The sequence below is a fragment of the Siniperca chuatsi genome, linkage group LG11 (genome assembly GCF_020085105.1).
Source record: "Siniperca chuatsi isolate FFG_IHB_CAS linkage group LG11, ASM2008510v1, whole genome shotgun sequence".
In the NCBI taxonomy this organism is placed as follows: domain Eukaryota; kingdom Metazoa; phylum Chordata; class Actinopteri; order Centrarchiformes; family Sinipercidae; genus Siniperca; species Siniperca chuatsi.
In genome coordinates, this window is record NC_058052.1 from 15982865 (window position 1) to 16003475 (window position 20611).

The 20611-nt window shown below is 39.6% G+C and overlaps 2 protein-coding genes across 2 annotated transcripts; both read right to left on the reverse strand.

Annotated features, from left to right (window-relative positions):
* Window positions 1–258: 258 nt before the first annotated feature.
* Window positions 259–8584, reverse strand: chata (choline O-acetyltransferase a). Its single transcript, XM_044213743.1, has 15 exons — window positions 8377–8584; window positions 7947–8046; window positions 7301–7492; window positions 6813–6931; window positions 6130–6183; window positions 5836–6016; window positions 4437–4614; window positions 4165–4334; window positions 3562–3662; window positions 3323–3451; window positions 3115–3237; window positions 2880–3021; window positions 2580–2642; window positions 2346–2483; window positions 259–1684 (listed from the first exon to the last, which is right to left on the reverse strand). The coding sequence occupies exons 2-15, from the start codon at window positions 7992–7994 to the stop codon at window positions 1250–1252; spliced, it is 2073 nt and encodes a 690-aa protein (XP_044069678.1). The 5' UTR covers window positions 7995–8046; window positions 8377–8584; the 3' UTR covers window positions 259–1249.
* Window positions 8585–9277: 693 nt separating this feature from the next.
* On the reverse strand, window positions 9278–11935 carry slc18a3a (solute carrier family 18 member 3a). The gene has a single exon (XM_044213744.1). The coding sequence runs from the start codon at window positions 11418–11420 to the stop codon at window positions 9864–9866; it is 1557 nt and encodes a 518-aa protein (XP_044069679.1). The 5' UTR covers window positions 11421–11935; the 3' UTR covers window positions 9278–9863.
* Window positions 11936–20611: the final 8676 nt, after the last annotated feature.

Genomic DNA, 20611 nt, shown 5'->3' on the forward strand with positions numbered 1-20611 from the left:
GACATAAGAATGAAGCAAAAAACTTGCTAAAAATTAATGATGTGGTGGATTGTAAATCAGGTGGACATATCCATAGCAACTGGTCAATAAGTTCAGAGCAATTTCTGACATGCTCAGTTGCTTCAGTGTCTGTAATGTGCACTAAGTGGATGTGTGTGTAAGGTGACATTTCTCATAAATCACAATCAAGGAGATTTCGTTAAACTCAAACATGGTATTGATATGCATCTACTCTGTAAACAGCAAAATGAACACAAGTCCTGATTTTGGTTTCTTTTAATCTTCAACACTTCATAAATACAATACTTAGACAGTCATAAACACAGTCATCACCTTTGGTTAGTACATTTCATATACTTACTTTTCAAACTTACATTTACACCCTGTAACATTAGGCTATATCATACAAAAATAAATAACTTAATTGATATATTCTGCTCATAAATGTACAAATACACAGTTTTCATCACACTTAAACTAAACAATATCCCTGGTCAGTTGTTTTTTTGTTTCTTATGTACACAAGCACAGTATGAGTCCCAGTATATGGAATACAGTACAGTATGAACTAAACGTCTAATGATTTTATCAAAGGATACTTTTTTGAACAGACACTTTAGTAATACCGCATGTATTGTTGGTACAATAGACACATCAATTTATGAATACAACACAAATGGAAATTGCATAGAAGATTCTAGTTTTACAATGTACCATAATCTTCAGAAAATCATTGGATAGCAGCATGCGATTTGCAAGTTGACATACTGTATAGTGAGACAATCAGCCATTTATCATAACTCACAGACTACTTTTGCTCTGTCAAACTGACTGACAGGCTTCATGGGCAAAATAATGCAGACATGGAAAAGGGAGAATGAATCTTGAGTGTTTGGCTCTCCTTTTTCCTTTTTAATTTGGCTTGTATTTTTACCTACGTACAGTAGCCATTTTGATAGACATTTGAATTACTGCTGTATATTCAACTTTTTTTTGTGTGACGACAGCAGAAAATGTCCTCTATAACATCCAAACACCTCTAATATTTTCTAAGAATAAATAGATTAGATTATCATCAGCACTTGATACATTTTACAATACATTAAACAACAAAACTAGCTTTACATAACATTTTTTTTCACAGCTACAATGTATATTTTGTGAATGACTCAAGAGGTATACAGTACATTGATGCAGCACAAAAACACACATTTAAAATCACACCGCCGCTATTTTCACTGGGAGTTTCCTATGATTTACTTCCATTCTTCAAAGCATGTGCCTCTCCCTGTGATGAAGTCTGCGTTTGAGCCTCCACTTTAGGCTGGTCCGGTAGTTTCAGCAGAACCTGTGGCAGTGTTTGCTGATTCTTGGTCAGGTCAGCCGGTCTCTGCTTTGGAGTTTTATTTTGCCAGTTTGTGTCTGTTTGCGTGTGCGTCTCCAGCGTCTGACCCTGTCTTTGGGCGGTCGGGTTGGAGCTGGAGTTACATTTATTGCACAGATCCCTCATGTCCAGGAGTCCCCGCACCAGACACTTTACAAATTCTGCTGAACATGTCTGTGGGTTATCGTGGAAACTGGACACAGAGAAGATAATGTAGTTTGACTGAGGGTTGTAGCACGCTCCGTATCCGTTTGGAACCACGGGTCCGTAGCAGCAGAACATCTCAACAGTAGTAGGGACCTGAGGAAAGAGTGAATCCTTCAGTACTGAACTACTGATGGTTTTATTGGGTGTGTGTTGTAAATTTTGATGTCTGCCAGTTATATAAACAAAACCTAAATTGCAGTTTTGACTAAAATAACCAAGTGGCATTTTATTGAAAACATGTCTCTATCTCTCTAGTTTCACCTGTGTTGAAACAAGACAGTTATGTGCTTGTAGATTTAGTACTGCACTTCCATAAATTTGGGTCACTCACAAGAGACAAAAAAGAATGTAGTATGGGGCTGGATTCTACACTTCCCGTGATGCAACTCAGTAGTGTCTTTCATTTAAAGCTGCAACAATGAATTGTTAAGTCGATCGAAACAAAATCAATCAATCAAGTTTTACTTGTTCTTACGTTATAGTATATTGAATATTTTGGAGTTTAGGACTGTTGGTCAGACAAAGTCTCAAGTACAAGTTGAGAAACCCTGATGACATCATTGATGTTATTTTTTCAGACTTTAGAAAGCCCCCTGCAGAGCCACTGAGGACATTATACAACTGTTTTCACAGCTTGAGCAGTACTCCCTATGACGAGTAAACTGAACCTCACGTGTAAAATTTGTGGAATGCCCCTTTAATACATTTTTGAAGTATAGCTACAGCTTATTGTTTTAAAATCAGATGACCATACCTGGCTAGTAGAGAGAATGAACTGATTGCTGATGAGATGGGCTTCGTCTTTGAACATTTCTGGCTTCTCTATCTTCAGTTCATGTGCAATTTCCCGAAGTCCTAGTAAATGATTGTCTATTGCGTTCCCTGTAATAGCCTGGAAAGGAGAATGATTCCATATATTGTTGTATTTTCTTTCAAAAGCAAAGTCAACGTTATAATAGTAATCTGGATGAGTTTAGAGAATAGTTACCAGAATAGTATTCTTTGTCTGTGTAGTTATGGCACCTCGTAACAGCTCCATCTTTTCTGTATCCTGGAGAAACAAACAACTGAGAATCAATACTAGACTATTAAATCCCTTTATTTACAGTAACCATAGTTTTTCATGGTGGAGTACATCAACGCAGACTGAAGTAGAAAATCGAATGACACTCTTAAAAGCAAAGAAATCTGACAATCTCATTACATCAATCAAACAGAGTTTTTACACTGCAGCAGCATTCATTTAAATTGGACAGTATGACTGTAACATCTGACTAGAACATCTTACGCTTGTGCTCAGTTCCCCATGAGTCATTGCTCTGGCAAAGGCCATGGCTTCTGGTGTGGCTGAGCGGATGTTGTCCACTCTGCCTTCCTTAAAACGCCGTATAGAAGCACTCTCATAGGTCGACACTGGTCTGCCATGACATCTAGAGTAACACACAAAGTGAAAACCTTGTAGTTTGGAGCCCCTGGTTAATGTGACGTATGAGAATCCTGCTATATATTCATCTTTTTCTTACCGGTAGTAGGCTAACTGAAGAGCAACCTGGATGTAGGCATCCGGACTCATTTTCTGCTTCTTGATGAATTCTTTCCCGTAATCGTAGAATTTGTGGACATTCATGTCCAGATTTTTCACCAGCCTGAGCACATAAAAATAAATCCTGTTATGAGCTGAAAGCATGTATTCATTTGTTTGATTGTACAGAAACCAGAGTAAAACCAGACCTCTCTAGTTTGTCAGCAGAAGAGGCGAGGAGTTTGTGAATCTCTGGAGTACATTTCCAGCGGAGTCTGCGTGGTGCAGGCAGCTCGCTCACACTTGCAGCCCTCACCAACTTTGATGGGCTGCCAATCCTGATGTTATAAGTATAATTTGGCATTTGTCTTTATTTCTTAGTCTTATTTGGATTTTCTAAGCATATGCCAACAAATATCACACAGACATTTTTCATTTCATTTCTTACATATATTTGAGAAGATACTCTGTGCACTGCACAAGGACAATTCCTTCAAATGGTGAGTGTTCACACACGACTCCGCAGCAGCCGTCAGCTCCTACGACAAACTGACACAGTCATGTATATTTTCAGTGGGATTTTCTTGAGTTGAACCAAACTACAATGCTAGATTATCTAAGATTCAATTTATTTGCAGTTTCATCACCGTACTGGTGCATTCTGCTGCATACTGCAACTACATGTTCCTTCATATACATTTCATCCACATGTTATACCCTGCAGTGAAGAAATAATTTAGAGAGGAAGCCTCCAAATCTCTAGGTAGTGAATATCTATCATATAATATCTGAATAAATAATCTGAACTCTATCAAACCATCTGCATCAAAGTTAATGCTAATGACATCAGGCTTGTAATCCAATGGGAACGTCCACTCTCCATCAGAATTTCTTCATTCATATACATTCCTTTCATCCTCACTTCATTCTTTCATCTTTTCCTCAATAGCAATTGTTTAACCATTCTCCAAGAGAATTCAGGGAACATAGTGTGTGACACATAAGGACGCACACATTAAAGTAGCCTTACTAGCCAGCTGTGCTCACTAACCTGCATGGGCTTGTCGTACCAGCGGTTGCCCCCATTCTTGGCCACTCCTCCGCCATGCAGCATCAACATGGCACGTGTGGTGTCACTTAGCTCAGGCCCAGTAGCTTCATCAAGACAGACTAGACACAGACAACGCTCAATCATGTCCAGAGAGTCCCTGTTAGTAGACTCTAGTGGATAATACGTTAGAAAAAAGTAAATCAGGTGGGACAAATGGACTTAGAAACACACAGTTTTTATCGGAAAGTCTTGAACCTTTATTCAAAACGTACCTCTCATTAGCACACTACGAGACTCTGCCCACTCTGTCCGTCCATCTGAAGTGAGAAGACCAATGGGTGGGAGCTGCTCTTCTTCGCTGTCAGCCATCCTGACGATCTTCTCCAGCTGAGTCAGCAGGTCTCTTTCATTCAGTCGGCGAAAGTTTATCACCACATCCAGCACAAAAAACTGGACAGAGGTTCAGATTGGACACAAGCTGTTTCAATGCACTTGTCCCCAAGGTCTTACTTTCATATTAGCTGGGTATCTATACTGCAGGCTGAATGACATAGAATTGTTTATCTGGGATATCTGGTAGGATGTGCATGGTGAAGGGCGACAGATACTTAAAGGATTAAATAAAATTATGTTTTATTACAACTTAAGTCTCAATTTTTAGGACCGTTAAGTAAATAAGTTAAATAAAGATTAAACACTACAGTTTCCAAGGGAACCATTTCCCTATTTTTCAATCTGCGATGGATGGAGTCTATAACTTGGAAAAACCCATATTAAAGCTAAACTAAGTCTAGATAGATCTGAATCTGATGTATTTATCTTCATATTCAGCAATTATTGCAAGTGAGAACAGCTGCTATTCACAGAGCGGCTCATTAGTAAGCACTTTCTTATGGACTTTAATTATTTTACTTATTTGAGCACCTTTGATTCTTCTGATTTAACTGATAGAACCTCTGTAGAGTTGCAACACAGTGGCAATGCTGAATTTTGCTGGCTGATGTGCAAATATCACACGTGTTATAGATAATTAACTTAACAGAGAGCACTTGTCAGTGGGCTGTGGCTGTTAATGACTCATTTGGAAATAAGTAAGTATAGTGCCCACAGAGCCTGCTTACAGTATCATCAGACACAAGTGAAAGATGATCGATATGTTCTGCTGTGACAGGGACACGATGTATAGTCTAATTCTCACTCTAAGTAAGTGAAACTGCCACTGTAAACATTGTTCTCTGTCGATCGTGAGGTGATCTGTTCTGAATTCAACCGTGGCATTTTGAGGACTTCTCGTCAGTGTTAGCTCATAGGTTAAGCATGAAAGTGCATTCTTGACCTACTGATGAAGACAGCGTGCCATGGTTGAAATCTCTGGAAAAAGCTGATAAGTCGACCCTGAGTTGAGATTTTGTCAAACTAATGTTTCCAAAGTCAAGAATGAATTTTCATGCTTAACTTAATAAGCCAACACAGATGAGAGGTCCTGAAAGTGCTGAGCTCACATGTCAACTCGATCCATCTCCATGACAACTAAGCAAACTCCATCCACTGATGATGGCTGTGTCATGTGGTTGAAAGTCCCAGAAAAAGCTAGTAATTGGAACTTGAGTTGGGATTGTTTTGTCAAATTAGTCTATGACAACTTTGGATTTGTTTTTCACTCCGTCTGACCTGGTTTTTACAAGCCACAATGATGTGTTCAGGTTCTGGCATCACGCTACTTTCCTGGGCCACTAGTGTGTCCCTCTCAGGCCCTGGTAGGCGGTAGGAAGAGAAGAGGCGATAGTATTGCTCCATACACAGAGGGGTTCCAGCCAGCTGGCCCCTGGCGTAGTCCACAGGCAGAGCACGTCTACACACAGAGACACGCGACAGGCCTTTTATTTACAAATGAACCACAGAAAATAATTCTGTTGAGATTGAATCTCTCAAGTTAATTTGTGCTCTCACTGTACATCAACTTACGCATCAAGAAGAGTCTTGTACTCCAAAACTCCAGAAATTAAGTGTGCAGCAAACCTAGGAAAGAAAAACTTTACATTGTAAAATGCTTCCCAAAACACACACATATTGTACTCAGTCACTTCTTCTTCTTCTTCTTCTTCTTCTCACACTCTCTGTACTTGGGATAATGATTCTCTGGTTTAAGCCTTGTTCTTGTGTAGCTGTATTAAACTTAACCATATAAATGCTATATGTAGATCAGCTGGTTAAGGAGCCAGTCCCAGATCAGTACCGTGTTAACCAAACCACAGCCTTCATTGTCTATTAACCTTGCCACCAGTAACCTGGTCTGGCCTCCTGGGCCTCAAGGTGTTCTGGGTAATGACCCTATCTGTCAGTTTGTAGCCGGGAAGTGTTCAATTTGGTATAATCGATCAAAGCCGGGCTGTAAGTAATTTAAACAGTTCACCATCATTTCTCACGTCTTCCTGCCATAATAATCAAAAATTGCCTGTAAAGTGATAACTTTGATTTTTACAAGGCATGGCAATCACAGCTTGTTCTTTTACAGTGTCTGCTGTAGAGGATGGCTAACAACAGACAATGCTACTGGATGACAATATATTTGTCCATCTTGTCTTATTGTATCACACTGTGAGGTTTCTCTCATGGTTCATTGGTCTCGGTTGTGCAGTGTTTCATACCTTAAAGAGTCAATGGGAGCCCTGAAGTTATGCTGTGGGAAGACCATCACAGGACTGGAGTTGACGGGCAGAGCCAGCCTGTTGTTCAGGTACATGTCATTCAGCCAGTATTCATACACCTACAGTAGGAAATAGAGGGATTTGCTTAAAGGCACAATCTAATAGTAATAGTGATCTAATAGTGAATAAAACACAAGATTGGATGTGGCTATCAGTTTGAAATTGGTTTTCCAATCCTGTAAAATGTTTGTTTAAATCAGTAGTGTCAACTCAAACCTTTCAGTTACGTATCTTAATTATACATCGAATTTATATAAAAAATATCAAAGAATTACTGGTTGGCCCTTTAAAACTGTGTATTCCTACCACAGTGTTATTTACTGAAGAGTTTGTCTAAACTTTAAGGTTTTAAGTTTTAATCGTTAATCGTAATTCTTACTGTTGCTAGTTGATACAACTTGTTTTTGGATTTGCACTCATCTGTTTACCCAGTTTGCCTTGTTCTCCCTCCTCTCCATGAGTTTGCTCTGTAGTAGCTGCCCCACTCCTCCAGGGGCTCCAAATTGCTTCACTATATTTTGGGTCTTGTTGAACTGTTCCTCTGTGAGCAGGTGCTTCACACACCTCAGGTACATGTCCAGTGTGTCTTTCAGGGCAGGGAGCGGCAGCTTAGGAAGACCCTGAGCAGTGTGGGGGATGAAACACTCAGGAAACTCTCATCACCAGTTTTGATTCTAAATTTGTGACTACACATCAGCATGTAAAACTTGTGAGTCTCCTCTGACACACACACACACTATATCAATTTATCAAGACAAAAATAAATAGTAATTCAGTTTTTTAGTCACTTTTTAACTGACAACAACTATAAGATTACATAATTGTAAATTATTAACTTCACTACTTAGAATAAGGGAATATTTAATTAAAATGTCACAGCATATTAATTATTCTTATAAAATCTCATACATAGATACCTGATTTTCAAAAAGTCACTTTTATGTCTTAATCTTATTAATATGCTTTACTGAAATTGGATTTTTGACGTTCCTTTGAAGTTGATTGTAAAACATTATTTCTCTCATGCATATTAATAATAGATTAAATATCCATATATAGATATAAGATATTTACATCTCCGCCCCCTAAATCTTTGGAGGGATCTTGGTCCAGAACTGGCATGTTGGCGGTGCAGAGCGGCAGTCAAGCAGGCCGATTACCTTTGAGACAGACTCTGTGTCCACAAATAAACTTATATCAGTATCATGTTCCGGCACGCGAGTGCGCTTTAAAATAAGTGGCAGCCACTCACTGTCTTTAAACGTTGTGCTACTGTGGGAATATTTAAGACAAATGTACAGTTCTACTCAATAAATAAAATGTATCTCTGTCACAACTAAAAGAATACAAGCATGCGCACTTTGGGAGATGTTCACATGCAGCATCATTTTCGAAATTGCTTCGCAAACCTGCGCATTTCATGTTAACATGCAGTCATAAATAATACTAATAAATGTACCAAATTTAAATAAATTATCACATAAAAATCAAATGTTTTACTCACCAGAAAGAAAAAACAATCCCCCTCGACCCGGGGCTCAAGCACGGAGTTTAGGTTTATCCATCTAGACTTGAGTCCATTTCTGGCAGAATGTCTTTGAAATTTTACTACTTTGATCCTTTATCATTTTGAGCATCTTTCAATCCCCAGCATGGCAAGAGCACAACTCGCTCGCTGGCTCAGGAGAGATGCTGAGAGTGGTACCTCACCCTCCTGGCAGCCAGGCTCCTCCCAGAAGTCCTGCTATTCGCCGAGAAGTTTATTTGGCACTTCACATCTTCAACCCACCTTATTTAGACACCGACTGAACGCCTCAGATGCTCACACACTGTGCCGAAGAACAATTAGGATGTGTTTTGCATGGACTTCCTCCTTTAGCTTTCTGAATTTTCAACACTTTTCGTCGAGCAATTTGGGCGCATGCATTGCTTCCACCTCACTGCATCTGAATGGTTTAATTGGCGTTGTTTATTTAATATTACATGCAAAGATTTGCGTTTTGGACAAGCGCCGATGCTTTGAGAAACTGTTGATTTTACACACAATAACCTCAGGTTCTTACATGAAATTATTTTTGAATTTGGTAACAAAACTTTTTTTTTATTCAGAGAAATTACCTTCTCTATAATGGACTTAAGTATTAACTTTCGGCTGTTTTGTATTACTAATAAGGAACACAAAACTTTAATTAACTCTAATATTCGATTGTTCAATTGATGCGTATTCAAAGGCAAAAATCCAGGAATGTGATAAACGTGTGCCTTATAAATATAATCATTTTAAAAGTAACAGCATATTATCATGATGATTCTGTTAGTGTGGACTCCTTCAGGAAAATAAAATTGTCTTGTGTGTCTTGTAATTTCAGTAATTGCCCAAATAAGAAAATCCATAAACATTATCATTCACATAATATTGATTTAATTATGTACATGAATATACATGTATGTACAGTCGCAGAATATACAACAAGGCTATGCATTCCAGAAGTACATCATACAAAATAAACAGACAACAAGACGCAGATTTCCGTTCATGTCCATCTGTTGTATCTTTCTAAAACTGTCGCTTGACACACAATATTGCATACTGAATTTAGCAGCACAACTCAAATGAATACAGATTACATTGAAAGACGCATATACATTGCAATTGTTCTTTTGTTAAAATACATTTACACATAATCCCTGAATATGATATGAGTCCGTTTCTGATACAGTGATAAATACTGTTAATGAATAGACATTTATGTCAACAAATCGTTCACAATACTCTCACTTTAAGATGAACAAACGCCAGCGGGCGCCTTTCTACTGCAAAAGCTTGAAGCTACTTGATTTGACAATACCAGGGGGAATTGTCTCCAGAAACAGTAAATGATTTATGTTGTTACACAATCCTAATCGTGTTATGCAATTGATTGGATCGGACAGGATACACACAACTCTACATGGGCACTTTGATAGTTTGCACACTCAGTTAAAGGTCTTTTACGCATACTCTCCTCCTGAGGATTCCTCCTCTGAATACGATCGTTGCGCGAAAGTTTCAACGCCATTCTCGTCGATCGTTGTGCACAAACCCTTTCTCTTCTTCTCTCGTTGCTCCATCTTAATCGTATCATACAGTCCCGTTGGGCCATCCTCCAGGAGCATATTTCGCTCGGAGAAAGAAGGCTTCATCTTTGTCACGTTCTTCAGCAGAAGGAGCGCCGGTGCGTAAAGTACATTGGCGAGGCCCATTCCCAAGTTGAGCTGAACAAAGCCCAGGTCGTGCACTATCTGTCCAGCCACCACGGGCCCCAGGGCATAGGCCACGCAGTACGAGATGTCTGCGATGGCGTACACACTGCCATACACTGACACATGTCGCACGTCCACCAGGAAACCCAGTGTTGGCAGGAGCGCCGTGTCCACGAAGGCGATGCCAAAACAGATTCCGCACAGCGGGATCATGAGCTGTCCAAAGTTTTTGCAGGCTGGTACTGTGCAGGAGCTTGCGCCTATGAACACCATACCTATAGCCCCGTAAAACCACTGGAGATGTGGGTACTTGGCTGCTAATTTAACAGTGAGATATACACCTAAAACATGAGGGAAGAAGGCAGGGAACCATGTCATGCCGATCTCCCACTGACTTGCATGCATGTTCTCCTCCATCCAGGTGGCGATAGTGGGCTCAAGGAAGGCGAGAGGGATGTTACAAATTGTCAGAGCACCAGCCACTACAGCTATATAAGGATCAATCATCAGTTTATACATGGGGGTGCCCACTGGCATGTTTTCTCTCTCTCGGTTAGAGAAGGGTTTCAGTACAGTCAGGCACAATATACCATCGATGAGACAGATACAGGCCAGAATCAGGAAGGGCACCCGTTTCCCTGCGAACTCATAGAAGACCCCTCCAAAGGGGGGCGCCACAAGACTTCCAAAAGAAATGAAAGCCAAGGCGATACCCAGCGCTTTGCTCCTCTCTGTCTCCTCTGAGTACCTGTCTGCGATCAGAGCGATCCCTGAAGTGTCCGCGAATGCCGAGCCGAGGCCCTGCATGCTGCGCGCCAGGAACAGAGTCGCGTAGTTTTCAGCGAAGGCAAAAATAAGTGTGGAGAGAAACATGATATTGAGACCAATGAAGAGTGGAATATCATACCCGACTCTGTCTATAAACGTGCCACTTAGCGGGTTCACTAGGAGCTGCAGGATGGCCTTGGAGGCAAAAAGAACACCAATCTGTAGGTCGAAGTTCCCCTTGGGTGCTCTGATGGTGCTGTTAGTGGAGTTGATGTGTGGTGCAGCAGCTTGGGCACGATCCGCTGCATTCTGTAGCCCTTGAAGGTAATCGGGTATAATTGGCACAATTACCATGTAAAGCATGTTGTCTAACAAAAGTGCTACACAAACTATTACTAGAATAATCCTTTTCTGCCGAACTGGGTCTTGAATTACATTGCCCAGTTGTTTAGTTCTTTCACCCATCTGGGACAGTTTGGAGGCGGCAGATTGCGCCAAATTAGTGGCTTGTCCCTCTGTGGTCCCCTCCGGCTCCATGATTTTCTCCCTTTCTGGCTCTGGTCTTGTCTTTTGAAAAAGAAAATCAGCTTCCCCCAGTTGCTTTGTTTATAGAATTATGCACGCTTTGCACATCTGTTCTGTCTTTAATGTCGTTTTCTTATCCAACACCGGGAGCACTACTAATGAGCTAGATAACTTTCCTCTGCTTTACCTCTTCTCTGTCCCTTGCGCCGTCCGTCCGACTCGTTTTATCCCCGTCGTCCCTAGTTGCTTCATTGTCTCATATCCCGTCATTCAGGTGACGCGCTGGTCCCGGACTGCACTCACAGGTTGGGGATTCACCTTGCTCACAGCTCACAGCTCACAGTGCCGGCTCCATCAGCGCATTCGCTTTTAGGTCCGTCTGCTGCGCCCTTCCGGCTTCCAGACGCTACCAGCTGTCTCCAGTCACCTGTAACGCTATGAGCTAAGTCATCATTTCACATCAACCGGACTGGTTTTTGTGAGAAGAATACACACTGCAGTTTGTGACTCCCATAGGTGTCCCCCTTCCCCCTCCCATCTTCTCCGGTGGCTGTGACGCACGGTCCTGCTGCTCTCCAGAAGATCTTTTATGCTAATTAAATACAAAATCCCGAGTGCGCACTGCTGTCCAGTCAGTTGCTTCAAGACAGAGCCGCGGATGCTTGCTTCAGATTATGTTATATTTAACCTCCTCACTTTTAAACTATACTCATTTGATTATTTAAGTCGAAAAGCAGGACATGCCTATAAATCGTTAAAACTCTTGCAATACTTCTATACGTCTAGCTTTTGACTTAACGTGGGGTTAATAGCATAAGGAAACCGGTTACTTATTAAACTTGAGCTCAGAAGCAACACTCCTACAAAGATAAAATACAAAATATACGAAAACAAACACAGATTTCCGCGTTACTGGATAAGAACGACACTGATTCAGCACCACACTCCAGTGGACAGCTCCACAGAAGATGTCACTAAAAGGAGGTTAAAGTGATGAAATTGACATTTAATCTTTTAATTCTTCCATCATTCAGTCTAATAGAACCACCTCACTGCATTTTGTTTCTAAAAGCAAGATGTTGGTGGTGTTTTACGGACAGCAGGGAGCCGAGGTGAGTTTAGTTTCAAGCTCCACACTGCTGAAGTGTAACTGAGCAAAGCGCTGAAAGCCTGATCCAGCAAGGCTGATCCGGCGCTCTCACCTCTGCGTGTATGATAATTGTGCTTAAAAGAGAAATATCTTCCCACTGTCAGTTACTCTCCACGATCGGTATTAAAAGATCTGAGAAAAATAAAAATGTACCTACAGGTTATCATCTACATTTCCATATATTATAGGCGCCAGCTTCCTTTTACTTTTCTTTCAAAATGTGTTCTTTTGCGCAAAATCTACTCTATTGAACATTTTTTCTTTTGTTCTTTGAACAAATTTAGCTTTTAAAACAATATCGCAAACGTTTAGACGTTCACGCTGGACACATATCGTTGCAGTTAAATCTGGAGCTATACTACTACTTTGATATTTCAAGAAAGCTTCAAGAGATCTTATTTGTTCCGCTTTCAACCGTGTGAACTGGGGGTTTAAATCAAGCTGGGCGCTGCCATCTACCGGTTTAGAAAAGCTTCAGCAGCTGTCACCAACATGTACTGTCCTCCATGAAAACAATCTACAATGGTGGAAAGTAACTAAGTACATTTACTCAATTACTGTACTTAAGTACAATTTTGAGATACTTGTACTTTACTTGAGTAATTCCATTTTCTGCTACTTTATGTTTCTACTGAACTATTTCGAGGGCAAACATTATACTTTTTACTTAAGCTTAATATATACTATTATGAAATGATCAATTGTACATGATGATTACTTTTACTTTTTTAAGTATATTTTGATGCTAATACTTTTGTACGTCTACTTAAGTTAAACTTTGAATTCAGGACTTTTACTTGTAACAGAGTATTTCTACACTGTGGCATTGCTACTTTCCACCACTGGCAATCTGCTAATGGAAATAATTTGATTTCAAATGCAAATAATTGTCTTTAGAGAAGTTTCTTGAATCACTTATCATATTGGAGTCAGCTGCCTTTATTTGCATTGTTTCGAGATATTGATTAAGATATGATCTCACTCCATGGGAGGCGTTGTCTGTTTTTGTCTCTTTTGTTTTCAGAAAAAAAAAAGCATAATGGCACTAATGGCTTGTCAGCTTTTGCAGCAGGCTATGTATTGATGATTAGATCTGAAACATGAGACAGAGTAGTATTGACATCTAGTGGAGGAAGAATGAATTGGTCAAGGAACCCTTGAAACCTTAAAAGTGGACCCTGCCAGATTCCCTCTAAATATTTTATTCTATGTCTGAATATAGAATTAAATCTGCTGATTCAGTGCTAAAAAACACAATTTGATGAATGTAATCGAGGTGGAGAGAGTTAGCCTATTTGTGAATGAAATAATGTATTCACTAATTCATTAACCAGAGATTTGTGTGTTGACATCTTAGGTTTCAGTCATGTTGCTTAAATTAACAGTCAAAGACAAATTTTCCTTGGTTGGTTTTTCTCTTTCAGCGTCATGTGTCCTTGTTCAGCCAGTAGATGTCCTCATATCCCTTTACATTTTCACTGAATAACTACTTTTCTGATTTCCAACTTTATCTTTTTATACTTGTCACAGTATAACATTGTCCACATTACACTGTCAATACTCTGCATCTTGTGGAAAGTCTTCATTCATCAGTCCAAATTGTACACCTGATGATCCAGTCACAGGCTGAATAGAGGCATAACAAAGACTCATTTTAACTGCAAGGTAAACATACAAGACATTTAAACCAGGAAAACACAAGTGATCATAGCAGAAAAAGGAAGCACACCATCAAAGCGGCCAATGTCTGTGCAGCTTCATGTTTCATTGAAATATAATTGCTGACGTGTTTTGATCAGAGATCTTCCTCACAGATTGAGTAGTTTTTAACAGCACGTCACTTAGTGGTTGATCACCAAAACGCAGGAAACAAATACCCACAAATTAAAACCATAGATAAAAACATCCAAACAGCACTATAAAAGCAGACTAAGACCAAAACAAATTAAAGTCTTAGTTTTCATCCTCCTGACAAAGTTCTGCTTTTACTCATATCCCCTGTGGGATTAAAGAGAGAATACTGTTTAGTGTGTGTGACAGGTGGTCTTAACCTGCCACTGCGTTCAATAAGACCACCATATCATTCAAGATTCAAACACAATTATGAGAATAGCTTCAAAGTAAAACTGTCATTAAGCCTTAAGATCAAACGTCTCTCTTTGGGTGAGCTATTTTGCGATATCACGTCTTCTGATGAGACTTACTTTTTCATGGCCAATGAGACGTAGGGAGGATGGTGGACAGTGAAGATTTCCTGTTCTAATGGCTGTTTTGTGCTCTAAAATACAAACTTTGAGAGTTTTTTTGGTTTGTCCTATATCTGCCTTTCCACAAGGGTGTGTCAATATGCAGACAGAACACACACTTGTTGTCTTTTTTGGAACAAGGGAAACATAAGTTAGCCACTGATTTTTTCTTGATACTGTTGGGTGGTGAATCAAGCATTCCTATGAGAGTTCTGGCAAGTGCAATGGTGTATGATATATGTACATGTCAGACTGTCGGGCAATAGAGGCAAGGATGAATATTGGTTGAATGCAATGAATTTAGTTTTAAACCACTACAGATGCTGTTCATCTCCAGTGTCTTTGAAACAAATCAGACAAATCCAGCTTGTTGTTTCCCTCTGGAGCTTTGTTTGACGTAGACGGGTTAAATCCAGGCAATAAATGTTAGGAATCTAACCAAAAAGGGGCTCAAATTTTTTCGGTTTTATTTTTAGACGAAACGTTACGTCACATTAGTGAGAGAACAGCTTTGATAATCACATTTATTTCCCTCAGCGGACATACTGTAACTGGAAAGCTTAAGCAGAGTGTCATGAAGGCCAGAACTCTGCGCTTCTGGTTCACCCAAGAGACTGCTGTGCTCTCTCTCTCTCTCTCTCTCTCTCTCTCTCTCTCTCACACACACTCTCACTGTCTCTCTCTCTCTCTCTCTCTCTCTCACACACACTCTCACTGTCTCTCTCTCTCTCTCTCTCTCTCTCACACACACTCTCACTGTCTCTCTCTCACACACACACACTCTCACTCTCTCTCTCTCACACACACACAAAGTTACAGACAAACACAAAAACTCAGAGTCATCTATTATTTCAGGGAAAACAATCTGTTTTTAGTTCTGTGTCCTCTTGACTAGTTGCATAGGGCGGCGTCTGCACCATCTTCATAAGTGGATTGGCTGTTAGGGGATCAACATTTTTTGCTGTTTTCCCAGTGATTCTGCTCTGATCTGATTTGAAAGTAGCTCAGGAAATTCAAGATCACCACGTAATCTTGTGCAGTTGCCAAAGTATTAATTTCTAACAGCTGTATAAAATCCCAAGCCACTGCAGCCAAATGCACAAAGACGAAAAATAACCCTGGTGGACCTGAATGATTACAATATTAAGACTGAAATCTGTAAATGGATGAAGAGTATAGATTGACTGAGCATTCATAAAATAGCAACAAGTTGCCTGCTGCAGTAGAGACACAGGACAGAGATATGTTTGAAAACTTTTGGCACTCTGTAAAGGTATTTAAAGGCAAATTCCTCGATTATCAGACTATCAGAGTTCACATGGTTTGCATTTCAGTTGTGGTGAGATACGCACTGAAATCCTTAACTTAAATAAATGTAGCAATACCATGCATAACTGCAGATAAGAGTCATCAATATAAGTAAACAGATGTTAGCAGTGCAAAGTCAAATCACTCATTGTGAACGGGAGTAGGTTTTCTGTCAGGTGAAAACCTTGTACCTCCAGTTGTCATGCTTCCTGATGAGCTGAAGAGAGAAAGGAAGAAAAGAAGGAAGGACACGTGGAAAGAAGGAAGAAAAGAGAGAAAAAGAGAAAGAAGGAAAGTAATCAGGAAAGAGGGAAAAGAAAACAAGTGTTAGCAGAGCAAAGTAAAAGTTCTCATTGTGAAGACGAGCAGAGTTTAGGTTTTCTGTTGGGTGAAATCTGCAGTTTTGGAAATATTCCATGCTTTGAAATCAGTTGAAAAGAGACAGGAAGAAAAGAAGGAAGGACACAAGACAGAAAGGAAGAAGGGAAGAGGGAAAGAAAGACAGAAGGAGGAAATGGAGGAAAGAAGGAAAGTAAGGTTACAAGTTTACATTTTGGACATGAGGTTGACATTTTTGGCTTTCAGTGAAATATATTGACAACTATTGGATGGACTGAAATTTGATATAGACACTCATGTTCCCTCAGGATGAATTGTAATAACTTTGGTGATCCCTTGACTTTCCATCTAGCACCATCATCAGGTCTAAATGTGTCTTATACTTTGGTTTATGACCACATACTGCAAAACTAATGACCTTTCCATCAGCCTCAGTTGTGCTTTATGTTTAGTGCTAATTAGCAAATATTAGCATGCTAACACGCTAAACTAAGATGGTGAACATGGTAGACATTGCCTGGTAAACAGCATGTAGCATTGTCACTGTGAGCATGCTGACTCTCATTACTTGACAACAGTGATACAGTATTTTATAAGCTTATCTCATGTTAATGTACAATAAGACATTGCATTGCAGTACAGTGTTGTTGTAGTGCATCATTTTTTGAATAATACTTTCCAGCTCTGGTAGTCCATGTAGTGAAGTGTATGTGACATTAGACTCTAACATGCAGCAGTTGGAGTGCAGAGGACATTGTACACCAATCAAAAGCTAAGCCTTTAAACTGTCAAAGAATAGATGCGTTTATATAAATATCCTGTATGGAAACTCAACAACTCAACGCAGATGGAAATGGAAAGCAATACAGAATTACATATACATCCTTTAGTTGGTGCTGCATGTATGCTGCATTTGAAAAATAAGAAAAGTTGATTGATAGGATAATCCGTAAAGCTGAATGGATTGAAAGTGGCATCATCTCTATGTGTGAAATCCATTTATTTAATCAAAGCACAGTGCAGCTGCTACCAGTGCAGCTGCTGAGGAGATTCATAATTGACAAAAGAGGAGAACTGCATGTGAACATAACATCCCTGCATAAACACAGACATGTCACCGTCAGCAGCATTGTAGGAAAACTGCAGCCCCTCATCTATGTCCTCGGGAGATGATTGGTTAAGTTTTATATGTATTGTAAGGTGAAAACATCTAATGGAAAGGAAATAGTGAATAGCATTCCACATGTATCTGGGCAGACTCAAAAGCACCAGCAGCAGAGCATATTTGTTGCAATGAGATGATCTTAACATCATGATTGTAACAGTAGAAATGGTGATTGTCTCAGTGACATTCACTGTTCAGCACAAGATGTTCTGTGTGTATTTGTGTGTGTGTTAGTGTAAGTCAGAGTGTGAATAGTGAATAGTGGTCACAATATTGTCTACCCTATACTGTTCAAAGTGAGCAGTTTAATGAATTAAAACAGTGATTTCTAAAGAGCAGTGATGCACAGTTCCACTTTAATCCAGATTACACTGAAACACTAATCCTGTAAAAATACTGTTTCTTCAAAACAATTTTCCCCCTAATATGTAATGTGTTAAGTGTGTATTTGATTGTTGTCTTAAGACTGAATGTGTGGAAGACTCTCTTTATTCCACCTCTCACAGAGCAGCAAAGTACAGAAGCACTGAGAAGCAAGTGAGAAAAAAAAATCTGGCGATCCATTTTCTAAATCTAATCTAAATGGTTTTCTCTCATGTGTTTATTACTTAAGAAAATGTGAAAACAAAAGGTTTTGCCAGGATAATCTTTTATTAGTTCCTTATTTTTTTTTCATCTGTGAAACAGGTGGAGAAAAAGTTTGGCCAGGTGAAATTTCTTTTGTCAGGATAATTTTTCTAAGTCACCCGTTTAGGAAACTATGCATGGCTGCAACATCTTTTCTTTTAAAATGTAGCATAAATGGTTGTATGTTTATGTCATCTATGACATAACATGCTAAACTAAAAAGGTAAACATTACACCTGCTAAACATCAACATGCTACCATTATTGTTGTCAGTATGTTAGCGTGAAAATTCACTTACTCACTGCAAGGCTGATAGTGCAGGGAACATTTATACAGAAGTCGCATGATCTGTAGCTTGTTGTTGAATGGGGTTACCAGTATTATCTTGTGTTACAACCAGCCTCATCAGCCCCCATATTATTTTTTGTTTTTTTCCCTCCCTTATTGCTCAGGGGAATGCTGATTCATGTAACAAACTTCTTTCTTTCTGGAACAGTCCTCACTCTCTTTGATTCTCTCTTTCTCCTGCACTCATGGTCATGTTGCTCAGTAATCCTCTCAAAAAGGCCATATGAAAACTTCACTGGTTGATCAGACATAATCCTCAGTGAACTCTAAGTACCTGAATATGTTTGATTGTAAGAGAGGGAAAGCCGATGAAAAAAAACTGTGGTCTCCTGCCAGACATTTGGATTAAAGCTATAACATAATCCAGCAGTTATCTCTGGCCAGTGTGGTTTAAATAATTAATTTGTTGGACGTCATCTGTGACAGTAGACAGAAGAAACAAACACAATGGGGGGATACATACAGAACTATTGATAATACAGTAATGAATATGCTGCATGGTGTGTTTCTATGAAGTTCCTAGCCATGTCCCAGTGGCCGCCCAGGCCTTTATTAAAGTATTTAAGGAAGACTGCTGCTCTCTCCATCAAGATAGTCCTCCAACCAGTTACTACTTGCTCTTTCCAGTTCATCAAGATTTTTCTTTTTTTGCCGAGAGACATCCCAGCCTGAAAAGATGGTTTATTGGAAAAGCATGGTATTGGACAAACTGGAAAATTAGCATGTAGGATTTCATTCATAACCAAAACTAACTTGGACCAAAACACTTCTGGGCACTCCCACAAAGGATAAACAAAGAAACCCCTGCTCCCACAACCATGCCAACACTGGTCAGGATATTTGTCCTACTGAATTACCTTATAACTTACACATTTAGGGGCCTTAATTGCCGATTTCCAAACATTTTCCCTGTCTGAACTAGTTAGGGAGGAATTCAAATCCCGTCCCCAGCTGGGTGGAGCAGTAGATATTAGGTGCTGCACAGGCTAATGATCTACACATGTTGGCCACTGTACCTTTGGAGGTTGTTGCCTTTATAAGGCCTTGGTATGTTCTGAGCAAGAGGCAGGGGCAATACCATCGCTAAGTTTCTTCTTAATCAGTAATGATAATTGTATATACATAAGAAAAGAAGAGTCAGTCAGTTTAATTTGTTCAAAAGTTAGCATATTCCTAGCACTAGTCCTTTACTGTTCATCTTTGAAATAGAGCGAGCCTTCAGCTTGTGCTATTTGTGCTAAAGAAGATATTGATGGAATGCACCTCTATGGACACAATTAAATTAAATCAAATTAAATATGTATACAGACGATTTATTGTTAACCCTCAGCAATCATCTCTACCTGCTGTATAACATACAGCTGATTATTCTTGTAAGATATCTGGCTAAAAGATTAACTGGAGTTAGAGCAAAGCCATTCCTCTCAACCCTCACACTTTTAAGAGTGATTTGTCAGGCACTTCTTTCATATGGAAATTAATGGAATGAAATATCTGGGTATAAATATAGCCTCCCCTATAACAAAAATGTTCAGTTTAAATGGCCCAGATGTAATGAAGCCCATTAGAGATTATGTTAATAGATGGCTGTCTCTTCTCCTCTCCTTGTGGGCCAGAGTCAAAAAATAAAAAATGAATGTGTTACCCAGGATTGCTCATGTCATATCTTTAATCCCGCTCATGTTTCCATCCTCTTGCTTTAAGGAGTTACGTACTCTTTTTTTTAAATGAAATTCCTACACCTAGACACCTAGAGCTAAAGATGGCCTAGGAGTTCCTGAAATGTAGAATACAATTCAAAGCACCTGCTTTCTTGGGAATATAAAGGCAAATACCAAGAGGTGGGCAGCTGGGTATGGCTTGAACGTGCAATCCTGTCTCAATATGACAATATTTCCCTAACATCTTTGTGGTATCACAACAAACCCCCTGTTCCTTTGGTTAACAATATAAGTACATTTTCCTGCTCCATTGCTATCCAAAAAAGACTTGGTATCGACGGGTGCCATGCCCCATCTGG